Source organism: Stegodyphus dumicola, chromosome 2, assembly GCF_044657685.1.
Source record: "Stegodyphus dumicola isolate Sdum_Otavi_A_Nest chromosome 2, ASM4465768v1".
Classification (NCBI taxonomy): Eukaryota; Metazoa; Arthropoda; class Arachnida; order Araneae; family Eresidae; genus Stegodyphus; species Stegodyphus dumicola.
In genome coordinates, this window is record NC_140769.1 from 98,075,663 (window position 1) to 98,094,265 (window position 18,603).

At 34.8% G+C, this 18,603-nt stretch overlaps 1 protein-coding gene across 1 annotated transcript in view; it reads right to left on the reverse strand.

Moving 5' to 3' along the window:
- LOC118184324 (chymotrypsin A-like) overlaps positions 1-18,603 on the reverse strand; it is a 61,751-nt gene that overhangs the window by 30,055 nt on the left and 13,093 nt on the right. The window contains exons 4-6 of the mRNA XM_085810950.1: positions 17,276-17,386; positions 14,620-14,851; positions 9,181-9,304 (exon numbers count right to left, since the gene is read on the reverse strand). Coding sequence (XP_085667076.1) covers positions 9,181-9,304; positions 14,620-14,851; positions 17,276-17,386 — 467 coding nt within the window. The remainder of the gene's footprint in view (positions 1-9,180; positions 9,305-14,619; positions 14,852-17,275; positions 17,387-18,603) is intronic.

Sequence of the window (18,603 nt, forward strand, 5' to 3'; positions counted from 1 at the left end):
CTTTGACACATCCAAAAAGGTGGAGATTCGCAATTGATTACCGTAAATTAAACTCCATAACTAAATATCCGGTATATCCGTTACCTATTATTGAGGAGATTCTAAGGAACATAACATCCACCAAATATATGACGACTATAGACTTGACGACTGGTTATTTTCAAATAGGGGTTAGGCCTGAGGACGTGCCTAAGACTGCTTTTATAACCAAGTCTGGCACTTATGCATTTTTGCGTATGCCGTTTGGCCTTTCAGGGGCGCCGGCAACATTTCAGCGATGTATGGACATTGTGTTAAGACCTGTTCTTGGAAAGTCCACATTTATCTATTTAGACGATATCATTATTACTAGTGATAATCTCGACCAACATGTACAGGATTTAGGACAGGTGTTTTCTTTATTAAATGAGGCCGGTCTAAAAGTTAATGTCGAAAAGTGCAAATTTGCAGCCCCTGAATTAAAATATTTAGGTTACAAGATATCTCAGAAAGGAATAGAGACAGACGAATCAAAAATAATCGCTGTACAAAAGTATCCGACTCCAAACACGGCGAAGAAGCTCTCTTCTTTTCTAGGACTTTGTTCATATTATAGGTCCTTTATAAAAGATTTTGCAGCTATCGCTGAGCCATTGTTAAAATTAAAAAGGAATAAGGCAAGATTCTCGTGGACGGCCGAAGCCAATAGTGCTTTCGAAAAATTAAAACAAGCATTAACGCAAGCCCCTGTGTTGAAATTTCCTGAAAAGGATGAGAATTTAGAAATTTCAGCGGATGCTTCGGATTATGCGGTAGGAGCGGTACTTTAGCAAAATCAGCAGCCCGTGGCATTTTTTAGCCGAACTTTAAATCAAACACAAAGAAACTATTCCGCGACCGAGAGAGAGGCACTTGCAGTTCTGTTAGCAGTGCAAAAGTTCCGAGTCTATTTTGGAAAGGCGCCAATAACAGTGTACTCTGATCATGCGGCGGTAACTGGATTGTACTCAGGGAAAAACTTATCCTCAAGGTTAATAAGATGGGCACTCAAGCTACAAGAATATAATCTGGTAATCAAACATACCCCCGGAAAGGAAAATATCGTAGCAGATGCCCTATCAAGAATTAAAATAGATGAACAAGGTAATACTGTAAAGGTGGCAATGCTCACAGCATGTACAATAAATTCCCGAGAAACTGTAATAACCGAACTGGGTAAGGATCCTGAGTTTGGAAGCATTTATGAGTATTTAAAGGATCCTGAAAATTTTAGCCACCAAGATATTGTGGCGATAAGAAATAGGGCGGCCCATTACGAACTAATAGATGGTCTATTATTCTATACAAAAACTACGAATTCCAACAAGGAATTTCGACCTGTTATCCCAGCTAGTCTTAGATTAAATATCCTGCAGGAGCTCCATGACAGCCCTTTAGCTTCTCATGCTGGTATTCGAAAAACTATCCAACGCGTACGCGAGGCAGTCTATTTTCCTGAACTGCAAAAGTTAACAAGGGCGTATGTCCAGTCCTGCCCAACATGTCAAGCAGTTAATTATATTAATTTCCGCCCGGCCGGGTTTCTAAATAGTATTAAATCCGAATTTCCAAATGAAATAATTGGCATCGATTTATTGGGCCCTTTCCCAAAAAGTCAGTTAAATAAAAGTCGCTATCTCCTTGTTATGGTTGATCATTTTAGTAAATGGACCGAAATTGTTCCGTTAAAACGAGCCTCCGCGAAATTAGTTACTGATTCTATTTTAAATAAATATATTTTAAAATACGGGGCGCCCCTAAAAGTTATATCGGATAATGGTCCTCAATTTGTAAGTAATATATTTGAAGACATGTGCCAAAAACTGAGCATACGTCATTTGAAAATGGTCCCGTATCGGCCGCAATCAAATATAGCGGAACGGGTCAATAGAAATATAGTGAAAATTATCCGTAGTTATTAATTCAGAAGTCAAACAACAAAAATCAGCGTTAATTTACAAAATTTTCACAGGACTAGTTTCGATGGTTTTACCGAACCATCATCTTCAGCTGCAAAACCGCAAATGAACAAGATAGGAAATAATGTTTAGATAAGATAAGAAAGCATGGACAAGAATAAGCAAGTGGCGCCATCTGTTGGCGAAACCAGAACTAAAACATAATTTCTCTAAAAGCCGAAGGCAAATTTGGATTGGAATTAGGATCGTTAACTAGAACAGAAAGATTTTTATGAATGTGAAATGCCTCTAGAAAATCCAGTTCTCCAATGGAAGATGTTTTTTGAATAATTTTGGCAGCAGAAAAATTGAAAGTGTGATTTTCGGACCAACAATGTTGAGCAACAGAAGACTTCTGTGTTTCCTTTTTTCTAACATATGCCTCATGTTCTTTGACGCGAAATTTTAAGGCTCTGTTAGTTTGGCCAATGTAAATTAAACCGCACTGGCAAGGAATACTATAAATACCCCAGGAATTCATATCCGGAATGGGGTCCTTGAGTATAGAAGTTGGAATTTTATTGATCCGTAGTTATGTTAAAAATTTTCATAAAAGCTGGGATAACTATGTCAATGAATTTGCTTTCGCCCTTAGGACCGCAAAACATGATACAACGGGCAAAACTCCTGTTATTTTTAGGCAGAAAGATTATAACGCCGTTAGATAAATTATTTTATGTGCAACAAAGAGCCCCAGAATTTAAAATGGGTGATATAGAAAAACTAATTAAAGAGGCAAAAAAGGAATACTGAAGTGGCACAGAGAAAACAAAAGCTGTATTATGACTTGAAACGACGGGGAGTATTTTATAAAGTAGGGGATGAAGTGTTAAAAATTAAGCATTCACTTTCTTCAGCACCAGAAGATAAAACTGCCAAATTTTTTCCACGATTTGAAGGATCATATGTCATAGAAAAAATAACTCACGCTGTAGTAGTGTTAAAAGCCAGGAATGGTGAAACCTGCTCCGCAAACATTGATCAAATCAAACCCTACTATGATCGTAATAAAATGCAAATATTTACAGATCTTTTGCAGGATCCGGCACGGCAGACACGGCGGGCACGAGCTCCAGAGGTGGAACAACGACAAGTACAAGGGCAAGCCATTAAGAGGCAGGCGCAAGTGAAAAGAAAGTTTCCCCGCGGAAAAATTGAAGGTAACAAGAAAAAGAAGCCGTTCCACCGTCCAGAAAAGAGAGCTCGCGAACACCCCCAGAATGAAGAAGGGAGAAGGACGACGTATGCAAAGAGAACCAGGAGAAATGACGGCAACTATAACCCGGCTCTAAAACGGAAGATCTACTCATCCGACAGGACTCTCCGCAGCAAATGTCGCCGAACTGCGGAAGGGCCATCAGCGGCGGAGGAAAAGTTACAAGGAAAATTTGAACGGCCAGCAACGAGGTCCAAGCAGGAACACGAAAGAAGTTTCCCGGTTCCGTCAAGACCAGCTGCCATCAAACGACCAAGACCACAGGCAGAAGCGAAAAAGAAGGTATTCAAGGGTGACCGAACTGGAGAAAAAAGAAAGCATCTAGAGGAAGGCACTGAAGGGCGAGCCCGTACAAGAAGGAGGATAAATCAAACAACAATCTGCACTACCTTTCAGGACTGGGCCCAGAAAAGAATGTTCGAATATCACAAAGATAAGTAAAATTTTATGTTACTTTGCAAACTTAAGTTAATCTTTCATTCTTACTGCAAGTGGCAGATTTCAAGGAGTTTTACCTCATGCGAGGTCTACCTTTATCGCCAAAAGGGCGAGAAATGAGTTGTTACCGATTTTGGTATTATGTTTTTCAATTACTCGCGCGTAAAACTAAAGTTGATGTATAATAGCGTTGTGTAAAGACTTAAATATTGTAAAAACTTATTGTATAAATATTATTTAAAACATTCTGGCAAGAAAGAAGTTTTAGTCTGAAAGACTTTTTGAAATGTATTATTTCAATGTAGAAAGAATTGGCACTTGCTTTGAAAAGAATAGAAGTTAACAATGTACTACTAATGTATGTTTTCAAATGTATAAAATTAACGGCATGTTAATATGTTCTTATATACAAAGTGAACTGTTATTTTAAATGTTAAGAAATACCGTGATATGGTAAAAGTGAAAGTAATGTTAAAATTTTTTTTATTCGTGTGACTGTAAAAAGACTAAATCATGGTGAATATGTGTTAAAGGTTGAATGATGTAGTTAGGCTCTCTGACGCTACACTTCAGAGTTAGTCACTTTCAGAATAGTACCTCAGGGTTTAGAGTTGAAATTAGGGTGTGTTACGAGGTCTTGGTATGTTGAAATTTAACACGTTAGTGTTTTGATTGTAGGAGGAAGTGTTGAACACATAGACATAAACACATTCGTGTTTGGTATTCTTTTACAACACATGTCAGAGAGCACGGGGAGAGATAACTAAAATAGTTATGAATGAAATAAGAATTTTAAGAGAAATATAATTATACATGTTACTTGCCATTTCGTTATGTAACATTTCATTAAACTAGTTTTCCTTCCAGATCTCTGGAAGGAACCAGATTTGAATAAAAGCTCCTGTTTAGATGCAGTACAGATGAAAAAAATTGTGTGTCCTGGGAGCTGCTATTGTAAAAACAAATTTCTTTCTTTTAAATTTCTAGTTTCTAGCGAAAAATGTTTGTAAAAGATTGGCCTCGCGTTAGATTCTAGAGCTAAAATTTTCAACAAGGTCGTTTTAGACCTCAGTTTCAAACTAATTAACTCTGGCGGGAAGTATGTAAGGATCTTAAGTTTTACTAACGTTTATTTTATTTTAAATCTTTACTATCACTTCTTATTTTCTACTTCCGGCCAGAATTATAAGCGTTAAAGTATTTATGCAAAGTTTGTCTGGCGAACGCCAAGTATTTAAGTTGTGGCTTTTTGCCAAGCGAGAGAGAGGAAGCAGTTAGTCGAAGCAGGCCGCTTACCTTAGAAGTTTACTCAGTTGCTGGTTGCCTTTCAGGCCAGAGGTTTAATCCTCTTGATAACTTTAAACGTATTGTAGTGTTCTCAGTTATCTGTACTACATACGGCTTCCTGTTATTATAAGGCCAATCTTCCACGTTTATTACTTCAAAGTTAAATTAGAGTTTAGTTTTATTTTTATATTTTTACGTTTAGACCACAAGTAGTGGATCTGTGTATTCCGAAGTACGGAAGTTATTGTAAATAGAGAAAAATAAAGGGTTTTGTATACCCTTCTTGTGTATCCTGTCTACTTCCCACAGTTTTGAACATAGCTTTAGTTTATAATTTTCTTTTGGCTTCTTAGTTTGGTATCTATTCTTTGAGATTAGTCCCAAATAAGCGGCTGTCCCGATTAAGCGGAATCGACTGTACTCTATAATTGCCAAGCCACTTAGCGACCTGCTAAAAAAGGGTAATAAGTTCGAATTCGGTGAAGGACAAAGGATTGCATTGAATCGTTTGAAATCAGCGCTAGCTGAGAAGCCTGTACTTGCAATTTATAACCCTCATTATGAAACCGAACTACAAACAGACGCCAGCATAGAAGGATATGGGGCTATTCTAATGCAGAAACCCCATGTGATAGCAGTTTTCATCCCACTTATTTTATGAGTAGGAAAACCTCTGATGCAGAGAAAAAGTACTCAAGTTACGAGTTGGAGGTCCTCCCGATCGTAGAAACACTGAAAAAGTTCCGTGTTTACCTTTTTGGAATTTCATTTAAGATAGTGACGGACTGTTCAGCATTTCAACGGACGATGGAAAAAAGAGATTTAGCGACGCGTGTTGCTCGTTGGGCTCTGTTGTTACAGGAATTCGATTATGTTATAGAGCATCGTAAAGGTGTTAGAATGCCACATGTAGATGCTCTAAGTAGAGCTCCTGCACACGTCTTATGTGTTTCTGTTGAGAATATCCTACCTAAATTAAAAACTTGCCCAAGAAAATGACATTAAAATAAAAACCATTAAGGAATTATTGAAAACCTCAAGTTATGAAAATTATTGTAATAGAAAGGGCGTACTATACAAGTTTATTGAGGGTAAAGAATTGATAGTCGTACCGGAAAGTATGCAGACTGAAATCATAAAAGATGCTCACGAGAAAGGGCATACCGGTATCAAACATACAGAGAAATACCTGAATGAATACTATTTCATTCCCAAACTTCGGCAGAAGATAGAAAACGTTATCGCCAATTGCGTTCATTGCATCTTAATAAATCGCAAAGCAGGAAAAAAGGAAGGATTTTTACACCCGCGATTCAAGGAGGACATTCCGTTGCATACGTATCATATAGATCACTTGGGTCTTCTGGAAAGTACCCATAAAAAACTACAAGTACATATTAGTAGTGGTCGACGCGTTTACTAAATTTACTTGGATTTATCCAACAAAATCCACGACATCTGCCGAGGTGATAGCGAAGTTAGAGAATCAGAAGGCCATTTTCGGAAGCCCTTGTCAGATCATTTCTGATAGAGGAACGGCTTGCACGTCCAGTGAGTTTTCTGACTGCTGTGCTAAAGAAGATATTAAACATCATTTAATCACCACAGGCTTGCCGAGAGCAAATGGACAAGTCGAACGAATCAACCAAGTCATTATATCAGTCTTAGCGAAATTGTCCTTAAAAAAAAAAAAACCAACCGAATGGTATAAACACACAAAGTTCAGAGAACGCTTAACTCATCATATCAAAGAAGCATTAACACCACTCCGTTCGAATTACTCTTCGGTACTAAAATGAACAGTAAGGGCACCGATCAGCTCAAAGAACTGATAGAAAGTGAGTTTCAATCTCAATTCGAGTCCCAAAGAGAAGAATTACGAAAGCAAGCTAAGAGGCAAATTTTTCCAAGTCAAACAGGAAAATAAAAAGACATATAATGCCAAAAGAAGACAAGCACAGCCGTAGTTGGTGACTTAGTGGCAATCAAAAGGACTCATTTCGGACCACACTTAAAATTAAGAGCGAAGTATTTCGGACCTTATAAGATCACGAAAGTTAAGGGTGGCAACACCTATGACGTAATAAAGGAAGGGTGCCTGAGGGGCCCATATGCACCACCACATGTGCCGAATTCCTCAAGAAATGGACGGCCCCTTAAAATTTTTCACGAACACTTAATTCTGTTATTGTATATCCTTGCTTGTTGCTTTTTTTTTTTTTTTTTTTTTTTTTTTTTTTGTATTTTGCAGTGTTTTGAAGGGCCAGTCCACCCTCGAATGGCTGAAAATGTAGTGCCGATCGCTTGGAGCTGTGAAGAAAACCAGACCATGAACCAGATGCCGTGACGTCACTCTCTCTACTACTACAAGCTCCGAAAGCGCCAAGCAAAATTAGGGGAATTACCGTTTTGAGATGATAGACGATTGACGTGGGAGCAGAGACGCTGCTTCTGTTTAAAACGAACTTTGACGAATCATTACTTTTTAATTCTCTTAAATGTTAAATTTATGTAGCAATCGTTTGTCTAATTAAAATATCTTTCGTTAATTAATTTGTTCATCGTTTAAAATCCCCCCCTCATAATTAATTGCTCATAATTAATTGCTTTCCCTTTCCGCTACATTAATTTTTTAATCATATTCATTTTTCGCATTTTGCATTTTTATTGGCGTTTTTAATCACTGTTACTTTCTGTCTGCTTCTGTTTATTATTATTATTACAACTTATAAGCCATGAAAAATAAAATTATTATTACAACTTATAAGCCATGAAAAATAAAGACATTAAAAACTTTAGAAATTATGATTGTTTTGAGATCGATGGAGGTGTATTGACTACGTATCACATCATCTGCTTTGACTACTCTTAAAAAGGCTGAACTGAGTGGAACTTTGATACAAAATCTTCCTCTTCTTGTGGAATTATGTTTGATACACCTGGGTACCTAGGCTGACACCTTACCACAAATCGAACGTAGTTGAAAGTTTCGAAATCTTTTAGAAAGTAACTTATTTGAGATATAGTAATTTTTTTTAATTTAAATTTCGAAAGGATTCATGCACTATAAATTCAAGTCTCAAGGCTGTCTTACTGAATCTATGTTGTCGAGGTAATTTTTGAATCAATAGGTCTCAAGTGAAGAATAAACACATACAATACGCACAAGATATAAATATACATAAATAAAAACAAAATAATACAGAATAGCGTGACTAAGTAAATATAAAAATCAGACTTCCATGATTACATTTGGATTAAGAATGGACATTGGCCTTGTTTTATAGTATTGTTCTTATAATTTTAATTATAAATTCTGATTTCAGACTTACTTATAGTACGTAACTGTCTGACCAGGTGGTAGTAAAAACGTCTCAGTGGAATTATGTCTAGGTCCGCATGAATTGTATTGTTTCTAACATAGTATGGTGCATTTGTAATTTGCCGCAGAACAACATTCTGGGCAATTTGTAGTTTTTTTATGTGAATAGCCCAAGCGTAACAGAGCATGGGATGCAAAATGGATTTATAAATGAGTAAATTATTACCTGTAGATAGAACGCTGTTTCGGGCAGTTAAGAGGTTGAGTTTATCTTTACGATCTGGAAACTTCTGAATAATAGTGTATATGTAAGGACCATGTGAGAGAATTTGTGATGATCACCCCAAGATAAGTGAGTTACTTAGCCCAGGGCAGTGAGTTCCATAAAACTGCAGGTTTTGTTCAACTTTTCTCTTCTTAGTGAAGACTATGGTTGTTTTTTCAACGTTAATCTGAATTTTTCATTTCAGTAGCCAGATCTCCAGTACATGTATGTGATTTTGAAGATGTTGTATGACTGGGCTAAGAAATGCATTTTGTGCAAGGATCGCTGTGTCGTCAGTATACACTGCTAGTGTAGTGTTGGATGTGGCGGGTATATTCCGTAACATAATCAACATAAATATTGAAAAGTGTAAGTCCTGGTAGCGACCCCTGGGGGACGTCAGCTGAAACCAGACGTTTAGTGGAGTAAAGATAAGAAAGGTGAACGACAAAGTGTCTACTTGTTAGGTAGGATTTAATTATATGACCACTGATTTGCCTCTAATAGGCTATGCACATTTATTCAATATAACAGTGCGACTTAACCACAGTGTGACAAAATCTCCCTATATAAAGGAAATACTATCAGGAGACATGTCTGCGAGGGAGACTTGTAGGGAGATATGTCTGGTTGTGTAGGCGGGGCTTAAGAGGATTAAATGAGTTAGAAATCTTACTTTTTCGCCTTCCAAGTCCGGATACGAGACGATCTTCTTTGCTACCCTTGTCTGCTCAAATTTAGTTTTATTGAATTTGTTATGGCTGCCGAGATGTATCCTGACGGTTGGTGGGAAAGGATTGCTGCATATTAAAAATTATATTAATGAGTAGAAATATCTTTGAGCATAAAGCTGCAAAAATTGTTGTTGTTAATTTCTAAGCTATAATATAAGCAATTCCGATAAAGCAATTGGTTGTTTTAACGCATTGCTTCTTTCAAACTTAAGTAATAATAATAATTACAAATATTTGAATACAATATTAGAAGGAATAATTAACGATCTTAAATATATATGCAAAAAAATACATTATTACAGTTATCCTAGTCCTTCCGGTAAAACTAGGAGACTACTGATTTTCATTACATTTTCCTGTAAATCTCTAAATTTTCCGAATTGTAATTTATGTGAATTTAGAACTTCTCTTTTAAACACATTTCTGGAACAACTGCTGATAATTAAATGTTGAAACAAAAAAGAAAACTATATTGAGAAATTTTTGGTAATAATTCTAAAAAAGAAGTCAGACAATGAACTTGTTCTCCGTTAAAAAAATTTGAAATTATGAAAATTTTTTAAATCATTTCAATAAATTTTTTCTTTAATTTTTATTCAGTCTGATTTATATCGATCTTTTGTATGAATTTGGCTAATTATTTTCTAAAACCTTAAGTGAAATTTAATAGGTAAATAATAGTATTTTGCTTTAAACATTTAAACGGTGCTTTTATAAATACCGTTTATAAACCACCATGCATATTAAAGATTGGTATCATTTTTGACACATTAATATTGGTATTATTATTAGTACCACACCATGCACACTAACTATTTTATTTTATTTGTATCATGTTTCAAAGCATTTTGATAAATGAAAATTTTCCTTTTCTTGCGTTTTTATAAGCATAAAATAAAATTAAAAAAAATATGAAATCAAATAAAATTCAAATGACTCTCAATGAGTGAAATTTCATCAAGGCAAAGCAACAAGTTATACCTCGGAAAATATGTCTGCATTGCTTAAGAAAATGAAGACCGATGCAGGTATTGCATATATACGTTTTTAACGTACTTCTGCATTGAAGAACTGAATCTTCGTACAATGACGACAACTATACTCACTCTTGAAAGCTAATTAAATACTGTATTTTTGAATATAATTATTTGATTATTAATTTGTTGTTGATATTCTTAGCAATGTGTTTACGATATTAAACTTTTCGTAGATTATTAATAAATATGCTAAAATTCAAGACTGCATATGTTCATGAGCAACCAGCAATTTACTGCGTACATATACACATGTAATACATATGTACATATATTTCCGCATACTGATATAAAGGTGGTGGTGGTGTATTTAATTATGGCAAAGCACACTAGGGCTATCTGCCTAAGGGTAGGGATGCCTTCGTGGAGGACTTTCTAAGGGAAACGGGCTCGTATACACGTTACACATGTGGAAAACACCCATGCAGCCAGCCCGTTCGCGAGATTCGAACCTCGGACTGAACTACCAGTGTTCAGCGACTTGAGGTGGTTGGTGATCGCTCGGCCGCTGTTGGGCGATATTTTAAAGGTACTTATGTATTAATGCAACCACCTCAACAGAAGTCACCAAATTTTCAGAATGCGCCAAACTCTGGCAATCATGTGCATAGCCATTTTCTGGCAACCATCCTCATGACAACCTTTCAGTCAAGTAACGCCGCTATTTTCGTATGCTTTCTTTTTTATTTATTGCTGTAGTACAAGTTCTAACGGTTCTTATAAACAAAACGTGATTTTTTTTCCTTAATCGTGATAATTGTGCTCAATTGCGATGCTTTTTGTTCTTTATTTAGTTTTAAAACATGAGTATGCGGAATTTGCTGGCAATGAAAGAAATTGCGGTAAAGTTTTTGTAAGAATTACAGAATTTTGCTGAAAATGTTCTAAAGAGAACGAAAAAGAAATGCGTTTCTTCGATAGCCGCTATTACGAGGATTGCACGAAATCGAATTAATAATTCAAATTTGTATTTTAAATTGCTAAAGTATGTTTCCTTTTCATATGTTGATAATATTTACCGACTTACAATAAATATCAACAGTTTAGGAATCTTTGTCAAAAAAAGCGCGTCAGTTTGCACCCAATAAGTAACTTATATTTTTTTATTTGTAAAAATTCGCCAAATTTCACCAAGGTGGTTGTGTTATTACGTAAGTACAATTTGAATTTCGTTAACATGAACAAAATTGCAAAAACATATAAACTATATCTTTAATTAAAAATTAAAAAAAAACAACCGAGTATTTGTTAGTTATTTAAATGGTTCACTGCATATGGGAGTAATATCTTTAATCAGAAAATTCGTTAGTATCGTCCGTTTGATTTTTGTTCTTTTTTTTTCATATATTTCACAATAACATCTGACTGCTTCTCGATTTTGCGAACGTTCAGTGTTTTGATTCATATTTTCGAGAATTTGAAGTCTTTGATTTAATTTAGAAAATACCTCAGATAATTCTTTGTAGTGAATTATTTTAAAGGTTTCTTTTCTTCATCTTTTTCGTTATTTCTTTCTTCTTCTACAACTATTTTATTTTGGAATTTGGAAACTAACCAAATCGTCCTCAGTCAGTTCCCCTTTTTTTGCAATTCACTAATGTATTCTTATACATCCTACAAATCGATCAATATCTAATCAAGTTTAGTACAGTTTTAATTCGCAAGCTATTTCCCCGACTTTTTTTTCCCATTTTCATAAACTTAATATTCATTTTGAAACTTAATAATATTCATTTTGAAACTTAAATTTAGAATCTTCCGTATCTCTTTTTACTATAATAGAATTTTCTTCAGTGTTACTTTCTTTATGAGATATAAAAACGACTTCGTTTTCTTGGTTTTTGTTTTTGAGACTTACAATAACTTTTTTTTAACCCTTTGTACTTTGGCGAGTACCGGGAAGATATTCCTACATTTTAATGCTAATGGTAAGTATTACATGAAAAGCTTTTCACCGGTTTTATTATTTAATTTTATGACGCATTTTTTAAATGTATTAATTTTCTAATTTGTACTTTTTAATGGTTGTATTTAATTATTGTTATTTATTTATTATTTGATTACTTCAGTTTTATGAATGGCTTTCAGCCTGTAATTTTAGATATCAAATCCTGGCACAAGCAACAATATTTTACCAAAAAAATATATCAATATTTAGAGAAACAGTAAAGTACATTTAATTATTATTAAAGATGCATATTCTTGCGTACTACGGGTTCGCGGAGATCTTTTTAATAATAATGCCAAATGAAAAGGAACAGATTGACATTTTACTGAAATAAATACCAGCTCATACATTAGGATAAATAAATATATATAATCCAAGGAGAAAGGCAGAGGTAAGACAAGTTTCCTGTAAGATATGCGTGATATTGCAGATCAGCAAAATCACTCACAGAGCAAAGCCTGAAGCAATGGTTTTTTTTCAATCTGTTTTGCTCCACGCACCCGTTTTATCACTGTTAGAAGATAATTCTCTTCTTCTTTCCAAAACTCCATATAGAAACATTTACTTAGACTTGGATATTTTTAATATGTTTCATAAGCTGAACAACAAAAGGTATAGAAAATATTGATAAATACCAAAACTTGAATAAAAGTATCTTTTTTTACATCCAATAACTAAAACTAAACTTAAACAGCTAAACAAAAGACTGACCGCATTATCTTCTGAAACCATGAATTTCCCCTTAATTGAAAACTCCTGTCCTACAGCATTAATCACCCAGTAAGAGCTCAGTGCAGTTGCACGACTCTGATTGAACAACTGAGCTAACTGACGTATAGATCTAATGCAGCAATAATTTGTAAAGTTGCTCAACCACTTCTGCTAGCATGGGAAAAAATCGCTTCTAGGAATTCAAAAATCACTTTTCTGGAAACCTCAAGAATGCGAGCAAAGTATCGCGAAATACCGCTGAGACCTTGTTAGAGAATTTCTGAGAATACCTTCGGTTCTAATTCAGCCACTTCTATGATTCAAACATCAGTTGATTCACAAATAAAAATCGATGTCGCAATACACAAAATAAATATTTAGAAACTTAATAAGTAGTTATAAGTTCGGTAAAAAATCGATTTAATAAAGGAAAGCTAATACACAAAATGCCTGAAAGAAAGAAATAAAAACAGTGCATAACACTTCAAAAATGCACAAGAACTAAAATACAATCAAATCGATGCAAATATTTACAGAAATGGTGAAAATTTATTGTACGTATCAGCATTAAAAAAAAAAAAAAATTCGCCAAATTCTAGAGGGCATCAAAACGCTGTCTTAACAGACAGAGAGGGATAAATAACCAGAAATACACGAACAGAGAGGAATAAATAATCAAAATTGCAAATTTCGTAACATAAAAAAACATTAAACAACAAATCTTAAAAAAATTAACACACAGAGAGGAATAAATAATTTTTTGAAAGATCAATTTTTTAACGTACCTTTTCCTCAAGTGCGTACGGTTAGGCAAGGAATATGTGTTGTTAAGAAGGAAAAATTCTCCGCAACAGGAGTGGCTCCGTCCCAACATAGAGGAAAACAGCTGCGCATGCGCGAAATATCTGTTGCCAAAGCTCGAAGAGGCGTCGAAGTTCGAAGGTCACGTTTATCAAGAGTTCATAAAACGAATATCGTTTTAATCTTTAGAGGAAAAGAAAATATTTTTTTCGCATAAGTAAATTAATTAATGAATTAGTTATTTTGAGCAAAAAAAAAAAAAAAAAAAAGGTACCTATATCCGAGTTTAAACTATCGCGAAAAGTCAAAGAAGAAACTATTTGTCGAAGAAAGTTCCTTCTTAACACGTGTTCCTCAATTCCCTGTACACATCGCGGAGGGGGAATTTCTCGCCCGCCAGGTTCCGTCGCCAAGTGCCTTGGCGATTTCCCCTCCGCTTTCTAGCGGTGTAATAGCAAACTGGTTTACATTACGTCTATGGAACCTTTCCTTCTTTCCTAGACGTTCTTTGGTTTAGGCTTCCCACCACCATCTCCTCAACACCCAAGGTTAGTTTTGCCAATATTATCAACATTAGGGTTCCCGAAAAACTTATTTCGCTCAGGAGGCTTTCAGATTTGGCTAACAACTAATACCCCTTGGCGAATTTTTCAGAAAAAAACCAAGGGGTACCTTAGAATAAAGATTAGCCACACAAATTAAAAATACTGAGCTTAATGATGAAAACAGATTATCCCCCAGCCATTCTGTATACTCAGATACTCTTACACTTTACGTAAGATAGGAAATCTTGGAAGAATAATCGTCTATCATTAATTGAATTGGGAGATTATTTGCATTGTATGCAAGACATCTTCAAGAGCTAGAAGAAAGAAGATTGTACTTACTTAGCAAAGCAGTGAGCTGCGGAGATAACCCATTGTGCATTGATGAGAGTTCCCCCGCAGAAATGTCCATTAGGCTCGATGTAAGCATGCTGAAAAGAGACTTGCCATGGCCAGCTGTTTGGAACGGCTGCAGTTCCTCCGACCACGCGGTCAGCTGAACCATAAATTGTGTCTGGCTTAATGGGAGTTTTCCCACATGCATCCTCTGCTGGTAGACTTACAATAGGCATGTCTTTGGTTTCATAAGAGAAAAGAGAGAAATAAAAATCATTTGATATATTTTAAGATTTTAATGTAAAATTTTATAAATAAAAGCACGAAATATTTTACAGTAAATTTCCAATTCATTTAGGGTGATAAAGGTAGCGACGTCGACAACCGTTATATAATTAACAGAAGAATACGATTAGCAATTAGCATTATTTTCAGCAGTTTAAGCTGAAAAACGAGCTCTTTTGATTCAGTTAAATCAATATTGAAAATAAAACAAAACAACAACAACAACAAAACAAAAACAAAAAAAAAAAAAAAAAAAAAAAAAAAAAAAAAAAAAAAACTGTAAACAATGGAAGAATCAACATAATTAGAAATGAGGAAATTAAATTATTAAGTGGCATTAAAAAGCAATATATACTTATACAGGGTGTGGAATCGGACGATCTGGCTAGAGCGCTTGATTTGGTTTGTCTGAAGAGGGAAGAACGATTCTATCGCCATCTTGCAAAAAACTTTAAGCATTTTTAGTAACAATGGATTGGTTTGGTTTGGTTTATGTGATTATGTCAAAGACTCGAGAGCTATCTGCTTAAACGGAGAGATGCCTTCGTGGAGTACCAAAATATTGGTTAAAACGTTTTGTTTTTTTGGCAGAATTTATGTGGTAGATATTATCTGCTATTATTGATATTATCCCACGCATTCTTCTTTTCCCGTTCATAGACCACCAGTGGCCGAGCGGTAAAGTCGCTGAACGCTGGTAGTTCGGTCCTAGGTTAGAATCCCATAAATGGGCTGTCTCCATGGACGTTTTACCGATGTGTATACGAGCCAGTTTCCCTTTGAAAGTTCTCCACGAAGGCATGATAGGTAGATAGCCCTCGAGGCATTGCCGTAATCACATACACCACACCTTTCCCTTTCATAATTTCTTAGATAGTTTTTAGATTTCTTTTATTTTAATAGTATTTGATAGTAACTTTTCCATCGTAGATTACAAAAATTTTAAATCTAGGGAAAAAAAAAAAGCTTAGGTATTGGTCCGTCAGGCTGTAGGAAGCCATCAGTTATTAATACAATTAAATTTAGCGCTTTTTATATTTTGAATATATATCGAATATTTGCAAATGTAATAATTATTAGTAAAGTTAATTTTACAGAGTTATTTTAAAATCTCTTTTTTTTAATTAAAAAAAACTATTGCTCGAAAACTATCGTAATTAGATTTGTGTGGTTCTTCAAAAGTAATAACTTCAATAGTAAAGCTTTTTGATGAAGTACTATGCTGGTAAATTTCTACGTGTGAATCCCTTTGTAGCTTAGCGAATGCCTAGTCGCTGTTCAAATTCTTGCCATGTATTCTTCAATATTTGCTCTGTTACACTTGACGCACCATCGGTTAACCTGCCCTTCAAAGTATCAGTATCACCAAGTTGTGTAACGAAGACTCGGTCTTTTTTGTCCCATTCATGATATATATTTATTTATTTAATATGTGTTCCGCTGTTAGGCACTACACGGCAAAGGACGGATGCCCCGTGGAGGATTTTTTTAAGAGAAACTGACTCCTATGTACGTTACACAAGGAAAAACCACATAAACGCCGATGCAAGCCAACCCATTCTCCGAGATTCGAACGTCTGACCGAACTACCCGTTTCAGGGAGTTTTACCACTCGGCCGCTTATTGGCCAATTCACGATATAGTTAACAATCCCTCACCAGCAATATTGCTATTTCCTTAAAACTGCCGCCCAAACGGGAAAATGGTTTGTGACGCTGACTGCCGTACAGAAGGTCTCAGGTTGGAATCCCGAAGAAGACATGAATGTAAATTAACCACCGCTTCCAGTCTTAGTAGTGGCTATGACTACTTGTGCCGCCAATGAAAAAAGAATTCTTTAAAACTTTTCACAGCTTCTGCTTTTAATATTTGGATGACTGCGTCCATACAAATTTCTAGACCACCTTTGATGGGCGATTTAGTTTTATAATACCACAAAACATGTTTAACTTCTTTTCGTCAACAACGTATTTTTATTATTATTCCTATGCACTATTTATTGCGAGGTAGAAAAATCATAACAATAAGACTAGATCACGAGAAAAAATTCCATATTATATTCCATATCTTCCAGAGTTGTTTCAAAGTAAAAGTTTTGTAATCAGGGAAAGATTTTGTGCTCATCCTATATTTTTTATCTGCATTAAAATTTTCATAAACAATGCCAGAAAATAAAAAAAAACTAGCATCTAATAATCGTTGATTACCTTATTTTTGTAGGTCATTTAAATTTTTAAAAAAATGCTTCAGCATCAACTGGGAATTTAAAAATAATTCCAGATGAGTTTAAGAAAAATACTGTTATAAAAAGTATATTATAAATATTGTTATAAAAGTAATAATGCTAATAATTATGATAAACAAATAATAACGTTACCACAGTCTTCTTCATCAGTTCCGTCTCCACAGTCGTCCACTCCATCGCACATCTTATCGACAGGGTAACAATCCCTGTTGCGGCATTCCCCTTCATTCTCTTTACACATTTCTGCAACGAAGTAAAACGAAACGTTATTATCATATCTGTGGATTTTTATAATTTTTGGGAATGCTGTAGTTTTAATTATCATTTTTATTTTAATTTTACGAATTAAAACAATTTTTTTTTTTGGTTCGAAGGGGATTTGTCCCTGAGGGACTATTGTTTTCGTTTTGCTATTTTGCGTCAAATCACTCTGAATGTCCGTTTCACTTTTCAAACTGTTGCCACCAAATATTATCGCCCTGTATTATATTTGAAGAAATTAAATAATGAAGAATCTGCATAAATGTATGTATGTTTCTCGCATTGTGATAAAACAACGGTTCCTACAGCCATCAAATTTTGAATAACGTACGTTTTCATCCGAATATGGGCATCTGTAAGCCCTAATTTAGAATTTGAAATTTGTTTTATTATCAATTTCGTATTTTGTAAAACGTTAACGAATTTTTGATTAACAAACTCAAGGATTTCAAAGCGAGCCATGGCAACGTTGTACAGAAAAAACCATTTTATCTCCAGCGCGCGAGATTGTGTATTGGAAATTCTAAAGATGCGCTCAATTTAAAATTGTTTTGGGATATTGCTCTTGAACTGAGTTTTTATGGTTTAAATGCGATGAACATGATATTTAATAAATAAAGGTAACGCACAACATGTTAAAAAACGCCCCTTTGGTCGTAATTTAAAATCTGAAACACTTCTTTCTTTCTTTTTTAGGGATGCCGTAAGTGCCAATCTGGCGGTTTGCAACTAAATTTGTATTTTAAGCGCATATACATTTAGTTTGAAATTTATTTTCTTTACTCCATCGAAAGCAAGCAAGTTTTTCTTTTTATAGAATATGGGTTCTTTTGTTGTGAGTCGCTAAGTTTAGAGACTTATTAACAGTTAGGAGATTTTGAAATCAGTTTATCTTGGAGGAAAGAAATGAGGATATACGAATTTTATGACGATTTTTACTTCGTTGTACGAAGTAAAGGAAGTATTGTAATCGCGAAAAATTTCGGGTACCATATTTCAACGAAAATATTCATTTAAATCGCTCTCGAAACCCTTTGAACAATGTTTTTACGTGACAGTTTTACGTACGGATAGAATAAAAAAACTATTTTTTGCCAAAGAGGTTTGTAAAATTGATTTAAAATGGATTCGGAAGAGATTTTTTTCTGGACGTCTGCACGTACGTACGTAATGTATGTATCTCGCACAACTCAAGAACG